This window comes from Micromesistius poutassou (genome assembly GCF_964030765.1).
Source record: "Micromesistius poutassou genome assembly, chromosome: 9".
Classification (NCBI taxonomy): Eukaryota; Metazoa; Chordata; class Actinopteri; order Gadiformes; family Gadidae; genus Micromesistius; species Micromesistius poutassou.
In genome coordinates, this window is record NC_140279.1 from 16,242,130 (window position 1) to 16,257,352 (window position 15,223).

The 15,223-nt window shown below is 43.9% G+C and overlaps 1 protein-coding gene and 1 non-coding gene across 3 annotated transcripts in view; both read left to right on the forward strand.

Moving 5' to 3' along the window:
- The window catches only part of gabrb3 (gamma-aminobutyric acid type A receptor subunit beta3), a gene marked incomplete at its 5' end in the record, with an annotated part of 38,302 nt that extends 37,187 nt beyond the window's left edge, over window positions 1–1,115 (forward strand). For both annotated transcript variants that reach the window (XM_084472797.1, XM_084472798.1), the window contains one exon: window positions 753–1,115. In XM_084472797.1, coding sequence (XP_084328923.1) covers window positions 753–1,106 — 354 coding nt within the window. In that variant the 3' untranslated portion in view covers window positions 1,107–1,115. The remainder of the gene's footprint in view (window positions 1–752) is intronic.
- A 9,617-nt stretch (window positions 1,116–10,732) lies between these two features.
- Window positions 10,733–10,851, forward strand: LOC311353720 (5S ribosomal RNA). Its single transcript, XR_014637096.1, has one exon. It is a non-coding gene; the product is annotated as a 5S ribosomal RNA (ribosomal RNA).
- Window positions 10,852–15,223: the final 4,372 nt, after the last annotated feature.

The following is a 15,223-nucleotide window of genomic DNA, read 5'->3' on the forward strand; positions in this document are numbered from 1 at the left end:
CCCCCCCTGTCCCCCCTGTCCCCCCTGTCCCCCCTTGCATCCGTGCGTTCGATCCCTGGAAGACGGCATGTGTGGAGTCCATCTCATGCAAGCCCTCTACACTTAATGCCAGACTGGGGTTTGATATGTATTTTCATGACATCATAAAGAACATAAATGGAACATAGAAATAGAGAAGCTCATAAAAACACTACACATGAAACATAAGGTGGTGATTTTTTTTTTTTCAGGGCGTTCCCACTAGCTTCATCCGCCATCCACTAATACGCATCAGATCCAGACAGGAAATCGAGAAAGCGGGAAAAAAAAACTTAATTGAGCAGTTTTCGCTCGTGAGCATCTGAGCAGATAAGATGCTCAAGTATCAGATTGTGTAATTGTCTGGCAATATATTAATCAGATCTCTGCAGGAAGTCAGCGAGAGAGGGCAGGACACAGCGATAAACTAAACACAACTGCTTGCTTGCTGAGCCAGTGAAGTACGGTTATTTTGTATATATATAAAAACGTATACTGCAGAGTAGTGTCTGGTGTAGTATAATAACTATGGATCCAGTTCTAATAATATATCCACGAGGTCATGGGGTCAGTGGTGGTTCCTTGACATTTCTCGACCACTCTCTCTAACCCTCTGTGTCTCGCTCTCTCTCCCTCTCTGCCTCTCTCTCTCTGCCTCTCTCTCTCTCTGCCTCTCTCTCTCGCTGCCTCTCTCCCTCTCTGCCTCTCTCTCTCTGCCTCTCTCTCCTCTCCAGGTCGACTCCCAGGGGAACATCCTGCTCAGCACCCTGGAGGTCCACAACGAGGTGGCCGGCAACCAGCTGACCACCAGCGTGCGCGACGGCCGCAACTCCTCCTGCGTGGGCCTGGAACCCCCGCTGATCCAGCACCGCAAGCCCAGCGCCCCGCTGGGCTCCAGACGCCACAGCCTGGACCGCAGCCAGCTCTCCTACCCCCGGAAGTCCCGCCTCCGCCGGCGGTCGTCACAGCTCAAGATCAAGATCCCCGACCTCACGGACGTCAACTCCATCGACAGGTGGTCGCGGATCATCTTCCCGTCCGCCTTCTCCCTGTTCAACCTCATCTACTGGCTGTATTACGTCAACTAGCGCGCGCCGTCTTCGTCAGAACCGTCGAGCCGCGTCCTGCGTAAAAGGTCCGCTAGTGCCCCCCGCTACGTCTCGTTTGTCTCGCCGGCCGTCTTCTGAACAAAAACGAGCCGGGAACCCGTTTTTCTTTGTTTTGTCGGAACTGAAGAACGTAAACGTTGGTTGAAATCCAATCCGATCCTTTTTCTTTTGTTTTAAAAGAGCGAAGACTTAAACACGGAGACGCGTACTTGACTGCAACTTCCGAGCACAAGGTTGCGATTCAGAATTTAAACATGAAGAAAATGGTTCAATCTACGGGAAAATGTGTATTTTTCTGAGACTTCCACGATCACTGCTGTCCTCTTCCTGGAGCTGTGATGCGCTGTGGTTGGTACGATGGGACAGGGCAAACCCAGCCGTCTTCCCAAGATCTGCAGCATCGTGAATGGAGGCGGTTATTAACCGTGCTTTATGCCAAGTGTCATAACTGTAGCCATGCTGTCAGTACATCAAACAGTGTGCACTGGCTGGAAAACAAATTCTAACTTCTGTCAACAAAACACTGAAATAAGGAAACATGCAAGATTTCTAGATTTGAGGCATCATGCTGTTCACACTTGTTCACTCCTATATCACGGAAGCCATTATATTATACCCAGACGAAGCCCCTTCTTTGTGAGTTCACACACGTTTTTAACGAGAATAGATTCGGTTTGCCTTGAGGTTGACGACGCAGAATATTCACTTGTTTTTGAAGTGCAAAGGAAGCTTGATCGATCAAAGGTTTGCTGTGCCCTGTTATGTGTAATATGAAGATATTAAATATGAAAAATGTTATTGATAAGATATTGATAAATATAAAATCCAGTATTTGGGGTTTTATTGATACAGACGTACGATGACAGAACACATACCAGCATAAAGGAAACTTAAAGTTATTTATCTAACAGGCACAGATATCACTTTCGGTAAACCGGAAGAGAGAATTTATCTTTAAATATTTCAACATGAATAACCATTAGGAGATGACGAATGCAGTTTTTTTCTTTTCATCTACAGAAATATTTATACTCCGGACACCCGGAATGACGTTTGCATAGTTTGAATATTTTATAAATGATACAGACCATATTTGATATTTGCATATTTCTTCTTGTTATATTTCAGGACTGTTAAGACCCACACATATATATGTATATATATATATATATAAAATTGAAATGCAAAACTTTTAATACAACTGGACGAAACAACTTTGTAATTATCCGGGACGGTTTACACTGCAGGCTGCAATCTGGATTTAAACTGTCACGTGACTTATGACGTGCTATCTTGTCGCCACCAACTTCGTACGAGTTCTCGTGCTTTGTCAGGTTGTAGGCCTACTCGAAGAGCTTCACATTGGTATTCTGTCTGGTATGTTTTGCTCGGTGGTCCTGTTTGTTTGTTTGTATGTTTATTTTCGTTAGATGTTGCACAAACCATATTTTGCTCATCCTCCTTCCCCAAGTGTGTTGTAAATATAATATGCCATATCACAACGTGTCGACCTTCTCATTATTTATTTGACATGTTTTCAGATTTCAGAGTTGAATCAATGCCAGGCAGAAAAATGTCAGATGGAGACGCAGAATAATGGGAAGACGAAGGAAAGGAAAAAAAAATGGAAGACACGTTAGACGAGGAAAGGAAAGGAGAAGAAAGAAGAGGAAGACTATTTTTGTTATTACTTTTAACAATCCCCAAAGAAACAAGTATAACTAAGTCTCAAAAAGAGGGAGAGGAAAAAGTCTAAGATGCTATAGAAGAGAAATAGAAAGCTGGAAGAGGAGGAGGAAAGATGGCGCCGCTGAAGCAGCAACTGTTGCGTTACGAAGCCAGCCGCCGTCCATCTGCGCCGCTCGGTCGGCGGGGACGCGTGGGCGGCGCACCGACCGCCAACCAAGCGTTGGGCATGACACCCGTGCGTCCCCCGGGCGCCGCGCCCCGCCAGGCTCCAGATCAGCCCCCGAGACTCCACCGCGACGCTCGCTGGAAAGAAAGAAAGAGAAGTCTTTTTTTAGATCCCAGTGTTGACGCTCATGTCCTCTCAGGTCCTCTCAGCGCGGGAATTCACCTGAGAGCCGAGGAGACAGCGACACGGGGAGGATTTCCTTTTGTCTTGGTTGTTGAAGCTCTTGATCTGCTTCTGCATGGTTCACTTTAACTGTGTGTGTGTGTGTGTGTGTGTGTGTGTGTGTGTGTGTGTGTGTGTGTGTGTGTGTGGGTGTGTGTGTGTGTGTGTTATAGCTACATGTCATGTGGAGTGTTGTTGGATGCAAGATGAGTCGTGACCCCCTCCATCATGCTAAGACCACCGTCAGAACCTTCTAGAACCTCCATGCCTCACCTCTCTTCCCCAGAAACTACCGAGGGTGGTTGGAGGTATACAAAAAAAAGCAAGTACCTATTATTCTCATTATGCAGCACAATTATTAAGTCTTTAAGATGTTCGTTTTTATTACAAATCGCTCAAATGTGGGCCTGTAATCTCATGCAAGTAAAAAGTTACTTTATGATACCACAGAAAATGTCAATACAAGCATATTATATGATCATTAGCCTATGACACAAAACTGGCTGGTGGTAAACTAAGTGAAATCTTGAACCAGGCCCTGCGTCCTTCTGAGAGGGGACTGCACCCAGTACCAGATCGCTTGAACGGAATCGGAACTATGCTAAGCATATGAGTGCATAATTATCGGATTTAGGGGGGGAAGCTGACAGATAAAGTGGCAGATTAGTGGGTGAGAATGACACCCATAAAACGATTAAGTGCCAGCGTCTCAGATTGTGTGATTGTCTCGTTGCTCCATGAATCACATCTCAGCAGGAAGTCGACGAGCGAGTGGGCAGTGCGGCGCGATCCACTAAACACGCCTCTTATTCCCCAACCGTGACACAAGCCCGTGATTGATTACTACCACGAGTACGGTTATATTTGGAGTTTAGATAGATAAATAAATAAAGGAAAAAGCAGCTGTACTACTAGCGGTGTATCGGCGTCTCCTCTGTCGGTAAACGCTCAGCGACTCGGGGGCGCGTCGCGTCTACTCACCACGGGGGGCTGTGGAAACATGTCGCGATCATGAAATTGATCTAGCGTCTGTGAGAGGAGTCTTCGGGACTAGTGCATACTTAGACTTAGTGATTGGTTTCTTGTAAATCCCCAAAGTGGTGGTAATCGGAATAAGCAATGTTGAAGTGCGTGCGTGTGTGTGTGTGTGTGTGTGTGTGTGTGTGTGTGTGTGTGTGTGTGTGTGTGTGTGTGTGTGTGTGTGAGTGAGAGAAATCTAAAAGGTAAATCTACCTTTTTTATAAAAAATCGATTGAATCTCCAGATTCATCCAACAAATTAACAAATCTGTATTCTCATGATCACCAATAGTAAACATTGTCACATTCAGATGTTTCACAAAGTAGGCCTTTATCTGTTTGATATCTTCTACCTTCTGATATCTTAAATATTAATTGGAAACATCAGACACAATGTGTACAACCTGAAACTCATGTACCAACTGCAAAACCAATTCTGCTGAACTCTAAGCATATTTTCTGCTTTAGGCTCAGATTCCCATTCCAAACCACACATTTTTCACAACACTACACACAATTCTCTATCTTGCACACTCTTCCTGAATTCCTTCTCTTGGTGTTCACACAGAACACACTGCCAATCACATTTCTAAACTCCAAAGGCTGTTGTGCAATTAGAAATCTGCAATTTGCTATAGAAGGGTCACAGAAGAAAGACATGACACTAGGTAAGTACAGACATTAAGTAGTATCACTCTATGAGAATGTTGATAATGGTGATGATGATGAACATCGTTATTCTCATTATGGTTTACGGATCATTATTTAGGATATTATCCATCTTATGGTGGAAATGTACTGGATATAAGTATTGACCCTTATGGGTATGTATGTATGTATGTACAGTATGTATGCATGTATGTATATATGTAGGTAAATATGCATGTATATGCAAACACACTGTGTGTATGACATTTGTTTGTTACGCTTACAAATGTGAGAAGGGGGGCTTGATATAAGCTGAAGCTTCTGCCCCTACCCTTTGGTTACGACCAATAAAAATGCATTAATTCGTTCATTCATTCATTCAGATGTTTTGTTTACAGTATTGCCTATTTTCTGTTATCTCTTTCATTTCATCCTGTTTGCTGTGATTTACAGTAGACTGCACATTTTGGATACAAATACAGTATTTGTTGTTACTGTAAAGTATTGTGTGTTTTCTATTTGTGTGTCTTATTGAGTGTACCTGAAAAACATTATATGGTAATATTTTACATCCAACAGGTGACAGTGTAATACTGAACATGCAACAGCATAATACTGATGAAGCATTCATATAGTGTTTTCCATTCATACTATAGTGTTTTCCATTCTGCACACCAGTGTTCAATGGGTGATTAGAAATGTCTACTCATATGATGTATGTGTTTGTCATTTGAAAAGAAAATACCATTTAGTGAAGAGTTAACACTGTTTTGGGGGCAAAGTGTGCTTTTGCAAGAGAAATGTAGGATTTTGCATTTTGTGTGTGAGTTTTGAAATTTGTGTTTAGTGTTTTGAGAAAGTGAGGTAGTCTATCAGGAAATGTGTTTAAGCAATTGTGAAAAACTAACATTTTATCAGTATCGTGATCTATTTCTGTATCCTATCCTATTGTATGCTACATGTGTGTTAGCAAGGCTTTTGTTATGAATCCGCTGTTGACACAACAGGGCCCTGAAATAGCTGCTCCAGTTCCAACTCTGGAGCTAAATGTAGGCCAGTCGGAGGAGAGCGGTAGGCACCTCTCCCAAGTAGGCCACCGACGGCGAGATGGATCTAGTGGGCTAAACTGCGTCCTCCTGCATGTATATTTCTCAAACCCTTCACCCCTTCCACTCAATACCCTTCTCTCAATACCCTTTCCCCCTGGCCTCTTGATGGAGGATGGTCGCAATCGCAGCACTGTTGTAGCCAGAGTCTGAGAACCAGAGGATTAACAGTGTTTCGAGGTGTGGATGGTTATTTAGAGGTGTGGATGGATATTGAGAGGTGTGATATGCACAACTACGTCATCGCATACCTGCTGATGTGTTTTATTTTTGCAGAGGAGAGGAATCCCCTGCCTTAGGTCTCTTCTCTCCTGTTATTCTTGTGCACTTTTCATCAATTCAAATACATGACATTGAGAACATCTTGAAGTTGTTTCCAGGAAAAAGTATAATAAAACACACACATACATGACAGTTGGGAGATGGACATGGAAGAAATATAAATGACGTCAATATCGTCTGCCACTCTGATACCAACAGACAAACAGGATTTGAGGCCTAATGTGGAAAGTGTTTCTGTGGATTAAAAGTGTTTCCAAGAAACACACTAATTATTATCACAGCCGGGTTACATCAGAGAGGGGTCAGTTTCCACCCTCAGCAATTGTTAGCCTCCTCAGCAAGTGTTATAATTTCACTTTATAATTTTGTGTGTGCGTGTACAATTATAATCTATTGTTTTATGAATTTCTCACTCAGCAGAAGTGATCCAGCAACGCGTGTGTTTATACTGACATGCGTGTACAAAAAAAAGCGCATGATTTGCCAAAACAGGAAAGAGCTAGAGGAGGGAAATGAGTCGGAAGGAAAAGCTTGTGAGCAGAAAAAGCCTTTCTGCCGAGTTGGACTTCCTGGGCACTCAACGCTTGAGAGAAGGAAAGAGAAAAGTGGAAGAAGGAAAGAGAGAGAGGCAGAAGGAAAGATAGACAGAGGAAGAAGGAACAAGAGAGGAAGAAGGAAAGAGGGACAAGGAAATAGAAAGGGAGAAGGAAAGAGTGAGGAAGAAGGAGAGAGAAGGAGGGAAAAAGAAAGACAGGAAGAAGGAATGAGAGAAGGAGCAGGAGAGCGAGAGGAAGAAGGAAGGAGAAAAGAACGAGAAGGAAGGAGGTGTCAGTTTGTAACTTGACGTCAACATCAGAGCGGGGAGGAGAAGTCCTGGTAAGCAGTTCACATGGCCCAGAAAGCTACCATTAGTTCAAGGTCACTAACTACCAGTAATTGTGCATTGTCAGTGTATTGTTATTATATATATATATATATATATATATATATATATATATATATATATCCCTACCCCACCACATCTATGAGTTACATACCAGTGCAGTTATGGATGTAATGGTTTCATTTTAGAAGGTTGTCCCTCGAACCGTACTTATATCTTTAAAACATTCAGAACGTTTACTATGACGTTTTTGAACAATTAAATTGTGCTACAAATGTAGGTTATTATTATTATTGACTTGACACTACTCTGCCACCTTCTAAGTGTTGCTGCCTCTATCAAGCTGCTACAAAATACTTTCCCCCAAGCTCCCAGTTATCTTTAATGATACAGTAATTATTATAATCCCCAAAACTGCAAATCTCCCCGTCAATAGGGCTTTTTTTGGACAATGCATGTGACTCGGCTTTTGTGTGGGTGGGTGTGGGGTGTGTGTGTGTGTGTGTGTGTGTGGCACTCTTGCTTTTTTTCTGTTCATGGGGTGAAATGCAGCAGGAAAAATGGCTGTGTTTAGTAATCCGTTTATAAATAAACAGAAATGCACTCTGTTTGCACCTACAGCTGGCCTGCATCCCCATCGTCTGCGGGCAGCATAATTAATCACAAGGTACCAACCACCACAGAACACCTCCATCACTGCTTTAGCTAGTACTGCTAGCTAGAGTAGCGCTAGCAAGACTACTGCTACTGTAACTGACATAGGTCCTCCAGGGTAAACCTCAAGGCTCAGTTATGGTTCCACGTCGACGCAACGCAATGACCCCGCAGACGTTTCCACACAGTCGTGAACCTGTGTTTTTGGTTCTGCGTCGGGTTTTAGTGAGCGGACCAATCACAGCCCTTGCGGCTGCGTCGCCTCGACGGAAGGTTACAATTTTTGGGAGGCGCACGTCAGGCCCTTGCGGTTGACGCAAGGACGGTCCGCAAGGACGTACTGGGTAGGCCTACATGAACCCCCTTGCGTTGCGTGACTTGTGTCAACGTGGGACCATAACTGAGCCTTCACTCCAGAACCATTTACTATAACTCACTATTCACTATAACTCTCCACCCAGGATGGCTGCAGTCTTTTGGCTAAAGGGCTGATTATGGTTCCACGTCGACGCAACGCAATGACCAGATGCTTCGACGAAGTCGTGAACCTGTTTTGGTTCTGCGTCGGGTGTTAATAATCAGCCCTAAACCGTGTTGGGTCGGAGAGCAGTCCGTTACATCTCGAAGAGTACCGGTACATGTTTAAGATTTGCCATATTTATTTCCTAACATGATAATAACCAATATTCCTTTATTATCAATTACAATTGTATTTGTATAGGCCTTAATCACATGAGTATCTTTTTGTTACTATGCCTCATGTCTGTGTCCTTTAGCGAACGGCTAGTTTATGGTTTTGGACTAGTGGCAGCGAGAACGATCATCTTTTGGCATGACCATGCCAAGTAACCAAGTAATTAGAAATTGTTGAGGAAAGATTTATCGTAATAAATGAATCAAATTATAAAATTAAAATTAAGATACAAATGATATAAACCGTGGTTATATTGATCTAAATCAATTGGAAAGGCATTTGTATACATTATATCTACACCTAGAGATCTTTCCCTTCCGCTCGCTAATTAAAAGGTGTTAGGGTAGTTTGTACTGGCATTGCCACTAATAGCCACAGTCAGCAAAGTCTGATACTGAGGCCATGTCAAGAAGTCTCCTGACTTCTTTGATGTGTATATTCCTTCAGCTGTCTGGTATCCATGCAGACCTGTCCATCACCCCATGTTAGGTAAATTTCTGCCTTTGTATTCCCATGATCATGCCCTCGATTAAATCGAATCCTTTGCTCTCAAGTAGGGTCCTAATATCTATTTAATTGAATCAGAACTATAGTTCACACACAACAGAAGGCATGATGCAGAGCTGCCAACCCTCACGGCTCGGCCCCACCCAACACGTGGCCTTGAGTGTAGCACTCATTCACTTACCCATTCGCTTTGCATTGGACACGTGCTGGATGCATGCTCGCGTGAGGCAAGGGTTTGTGGGAAGGCTTGCGTGCGGGCAGGGGGGCCTGAGCAGAGCACGGCACGTCAGGAATTGTATTTCCTGTTTTTAAGTACTTCCAAGTTCCACCGACAAAGTGGTAAGCGGTTATCCATCGACGGAAAGCTTTGCTCAATGAGGCAACTCAAATTTCACGTGACAACTATTTCTCTACTGTTGGTCTACTGTTTGCCACATCAAACTTGTAGCTGACTCATTCACTCACTCACTGACTCCAACCTGTCCACATTGTTGAAATCACTGAGGTTGCGTTCTTTGGCCGCCGGGTCAATGATACCTCTGGTGGCCAAAAACGGTTTATTTTGTAATGGATTGGCTCAGGATTAGAAGTTATACAACTTGGGAAGGGGCTGTAAATTGTTTATTAACTTGGAGTATAAAAATGTATAAAAAAAATGTTGAACATGCCCCTAAAAATTGTGCCGTTGAGTCCAATCCAAGGTTTTCTAAAAAGTTGTCAGCCCTGCATGATGCATGTAACCGGGAAGGGAGCAGGTGGCGGTGAGGAAATACATGGCATTTGAACTAAAAAGCTGCATGGTAAGCAAAACTCACCAGTTCGCCTGATTAACCCCCCCCCCCCGCCCCCCCCCCCCCCTCCTATCAACAAAACAGATGTAAATGCATGAAATGAAGTGACTTTGCCTCGCAGCACGGCGACCGCGATGCTCAGAGTCATCTTGGAAGCATCGCGGCTGAAACCAAACGCTGGCCTAATGTATTAATGCACAGGGCAGTCATCGACTCCCCCCTTAACTGATCACATCAGAACACCGACCTAACGTTATTCCTTCCTGTACAACATTTGCCCTTATCCCCGTTTGCGGTAAAGCCATGAGATTGTTGCAATCACTCTGAATAATGTTATCTCCCACCGACGCGGCGATACGCTGGCATAGGGCGCCGGTCGCTGGCCTCATGCCCGGGACGCCTTTTAAAATAATGAGGTTAGTGTATACATCTGACGTCCCGCGGCTTATACAGGCGGGAGGCGTTTGTGGAGGGTCAGACCTTCACTGAAACACAAGCCACGAGATCCTGTTGAATCTCATACATTATAGAAGAGTGTACCGCGCCACAGCAAACCGGAAACATCAATACCCATTTGAGGCCGGCGTGCCGACCGGAGGCCGAGGCTGAGGTTGAGGTTTGATACTTGAATGTCAACCCATTTTTCATTCATGTTTTTATTGCATCATTCGGTTCTCATATAAAATGTACAACTAAATGTTGAGCCTGACGTAGCACTCTGGGCATCATTTAAAGGAATAAAGCACGGAAAATGAAATTAAAAACAGCATGGAGCACGGTAGAGTAGAGTCCAGCTCCAGCAGGGAACAGTAACGTACAGTAGAGCACAGTTCAGTAGAGTAAAAGTAGATCAGAGTAGAGCACAGAAGTTGAAGCGAATAGTACAGTGGGTTAGTATAGAACCACAGGGTGAATGATGCACAATCAGATGTATTTTAATGGAGAATAGCAGCCATACCACCATGAACACGCCTGATCTCGTCTGATCGCGGAAGCTAAGCATGGTCGGGCCTGGTTAGTACTTGGATGGGAGACCGCCTAGGAATACCAGGTGCTGTAAGTTGTGTCGGGTGGTGGCTAGTAGGTGGCACTGTTCCCTCTGGCCAAAACATCAATCCCGATGCCCCAGTGCAGTGACGGGGACACTGTGCTGTGGAAGGTGCTGTCCTTCGGCGGAGACGTAAAACCGAGGTCCTGACTCACTGTGGTCATAAAAGATCCCAGGGCACTTATCGCAAAGAGTAGGGGATCCCCCGGTGTCCTGGCTAAAACTGCCCAACCAGGCTCATTCAATCTGGCCCCCTAATCATCCCCCTGTATAATTGGCTCATTCATTAATTCCCTCACTCTCCACCTCAAGCTGGTGTGTGGTGAGTGTTCTGGCGCAGATTGGCTGCTGTGCATCACCCAAGTGGGTGCTACACATTGGTGGTGGTTAGTGAGGTCCCCCCTTCACTGTAAAGCGTAGAAATGCGCTATACAAGACTGATTATTCAGACATTAATAGTTGAAAGTTGAACTCCAGGTTGGGTTTAGGATTATTGGAGGTCGGTGTTTTTACAGTCTGGTTCCCTTCGGAGCATGTGAACTGCCTCATGGGAAAACTGTGGTTATCAGGGGGGCGGGCGAGGCTGTATTCATGCTGTGTTGTTTCTCTCCTGGTCGACTTCCTCTGTGACTCCTGCTGTTCACATGAATGGATCGTAAACACAAAAGATCCCGAACTGGGCAGTGAGAACAAGGCCTTCGGTCCCCTTCATGACCAGTGGACGACAATACCTGAACCCCCTCCAGGTACAAAGCGAAACAGGCTATTAAACAATGTTTACATCCTATAATCAAAGGTATCTGTCGTCTCATCTCTGGAAATAGACCGGCCCCCCTCAGTGTGAGATATGATCCTCGTCTCTACTGTATTTCCCAGATTCCTATCCTGTTAACCAGCGATGGTATGTGAGCTTGGCTAGCTGTCTATATGAATAAAGATAAGCTGGCCTTTAGCCCCTGAGGGAACAGACATTCCCCTGGTCTTTAATATCCTCATCCGGCCATGCTCCATCCCAGGCCAGGCCATCCATGTTGCGTAACACAATGCTACTAACGCAACCTAACTCGGACACAGCGGTGACACTATAAGACGCTATAAGACGCTAATACGAAGCTGCTGACGTTTACACCAGAGTAACGCTTCACTAACACAAAGGTAGCACAACGTTAAAACGATGTCACTGTCAGAGCACAACAATAACAAGCAGGATTGATGTGGTTGTGATCTGGCATTACCAGAATACATGCTTCTGTACCGCCCATGAAATGATGGAAGGAAAGACGGAAGAAGAATCCAGAGGAAGGTCTGTATGGTGGGCTCTAGTTACTGTATGCATGCTGTAGGGCTATAGGATGGACTTTATAGCACTGCATTGCAGCTGGATGCTAGGCAGAGGCAGGGTATAGATATTGCTGTCTCCCTCTAATGTATTGCCACAGCTCTCCTCTATGGAAGTGCCTGGTTTCTATATTTGGTCATTTGGTCTTTCACAACTATACACTCAAACTGTCATCGGCGTGTCTCAACTGACTTACACTTAATAGGCTGATGATTATTATGAAATATATTATGTGAATTGGTCAGAGGGGATTTTATGTTTTAGTTCAACATACCAGTTCCAGGCCACATACACAGGTACATCGTTTTACTGTACACAGTGTTTGAGTTGTGTTTAGTTTAGCCCTCTGTATCTTTTGCATAAGGGTTCTTCTCCTTGTCGTTCATATACAGCTCCCTGCTGCTTCTTTCTCTCTCCTCCCTCTCGAAGTTACTGTTCGAGTCACAGTAGCGTTTGGACGGGCCCTTCTTTCTCAGATTCTCCCGATACCCTGCAATTCAGGCTTAGACAGGAGCCCTTAACCGAAAAACAGAAAGCCCAGGCAATGCATCATTAATCTGGTAATTACAAAATCACTTTTGATTGATTACCACCTCTGTTTCCGAAGCACATATTCCTCTCTGGCTCATTCCATCAGCACGTCTTCCTCTTGTTCTGTTTAAATCGTTACTTCCACGGCCTGCAGGAAGTGTATGTGTGAGTAAAACGTGTGCAGAGCGATAGGCTGTCCCTGGCAAGGAGAAGTGGTGTGAGAGGAGAAGCTTTTACAGAACCGCTTACACTAAACCAGGACTCTCTGGGTTTTAAGTGTGGTTTCCTCTTACTCAGCCCCACTCAACGCATAAGGTAACCACACAATGTTGTGAGTATATTAGCGGAGGTTTATCTCGGATCCAGAAGTTCGACAGTGCTCTAGCCGAACCTCTGGGGGGAAGAGACTGCTCAGCTCGTTGGCAGGAGGCCAGAACATGTGAGGGGCGATGTAAAGGTCAAAGGTCGAAATACATTTGAAGCGAAAGAAATTGAAACGTTTGGTTCACGCAGATTCGAGCTCATCTGCCGTCAGACTTTGGATGTTAATCTAAAATCGGATTTGTTAGACTCAAGGCCAATTTCCACCAGATCCGTCTCAGAAGCGCCACGGCAGTAAAACGTTCGCCGCAGACGAACCACTCTACTCACTGTAGGCTGTTCCACTGGCTACGGTCGCAGCACGGCACAGAACCATCCCCAAACCGGCACTTTGTTTACGATACTTGCCTCTTCTATTTTTGAAGGTTGCCAGTTCGTAGCCATGTCTCAGAACACTTCTACTAGCCAATCAGTTTGCATTTTCTTATGAATATACATGAGCTCACATCGACCCCTATGCAATTCACTAACAGGGTAATAGTATACAGTCTATCTATGGTATCAATAGCTAATCAGTGGCACCTTGCCAATGGTTGAATACTATTATACAAACAATTACAACGTAGGATTTGCTACAGACTCACAGACAGCATTACTTATTTTAATCTAAAAGCCTACCTGTTTTGAAAACAGTCCAACATAATCTAGGAATATTCATGAGTTTACACTTCCTGCCGATTGATACATTAATGTTACAATAAGTCAGTCAGGAGTTCAGTCAGAAGTCAACAGCTGAAATATGGATGATGAATGGTTGATCCTCGAGGTGGAAAAACACTATGTCCTGTCCTGTGACGTCGCTGTGCCATATCTCACCCGGAACGTGCCCGAACCCCTTCTAGTGTGGATTGCAGTACGGAACACAGCCGCTTCGCTGCCGTACCGCTTCTGAGACGGATTTGGTGGAAATGGGCGTTTAGCGGAGGGTAACTGGAAGAGACCTGATTCCCTTCACCTGTCCTAAGGATAAATCGTATACTGTCTGGTTTCATTTGGTTTGACCTTAAACAGGGGAGGAATAGGGGTTTGGAAGTTCAACTGTAGCTTATTTCAAGGAAGATGTATTATGTCAAATGGGAAATGTTCTTTTTTCTTATTGAATTTTCAGAGGATTTGTGGAAATGTGTTGAAATTCAAGTTAAGTAATGCACGGTAGTAATTCACATGCACCATGTTTTCAGTGAACATAATAATTGTTTGTTTTCCTTCTTGTGCAAATAATAAGAACTGCATAGTGTAAGTCCAGTGAAATAGCCTGGTTAAATAAGTAATAGATGTAATTTTTCATATACTAAACATTTCTCGTCTATTGTAATAATTTATGAGTTGTGGCTCACTTTACCCCGAAGCCCTGAATTAGTCAATCTCAACACAAGGGTCAATAAGTAAAATCATCACACAAATAATAAAGAATAATGGATCCCATTTTTCATCTGTTATAATTTGATCACACTTCGGAGGCCTCCTCTGTCCATCAATACGTGATTGATCATTGTCTCCATACTGATGGACAATCTGGATCTCAATTAGTCACTGCCATGCTAATGAAGGCCAGATGTGTCTTATTAATATTACAATTACTTGTATTCTATAAAAAAAACGTATTGATTATATTTACTGATATTATTTCTTCACACATTTGGTCAAAATGAACCTTGTAAATGAACCGCCAAAGAAACGATGAATATTATGACACTACTATACTGACCCCTAAATAGTTTTAAATGGTCTTCAATAAACGTTTACCTTATGCAAGCAGTTTTAAGGAGCAAAAAGGGACAATCTCCTCATATCCAAACGCTAATGCTAAAGTAACTCTTCAGTACGTCTATAAATCCATAGTAGTCTGAACACCGGGGTGGTAAATGAGGAATTAAAGATATTCCAGCCATTCAGCCATGCCATGGGAATTTCGCTTTTTAATGTCAGCAGAAAATATCATAAACAACCATTTATGATATTCTGCTATGCATTTGACTTTTCACTGGCTGCCAAATCACAATTATGGTGTGTGTGTGTGTGTGTGTGTGTGTGTGTGTGTGTGTGTGTGTGTGTGTGTGTGTGTGTGTGTGTGTGTGTGTGTGTGTGTGTGTGTGTGTGTGTGTGTGTGTGAGAGAGAGAGCGAGAGGGGGGTGA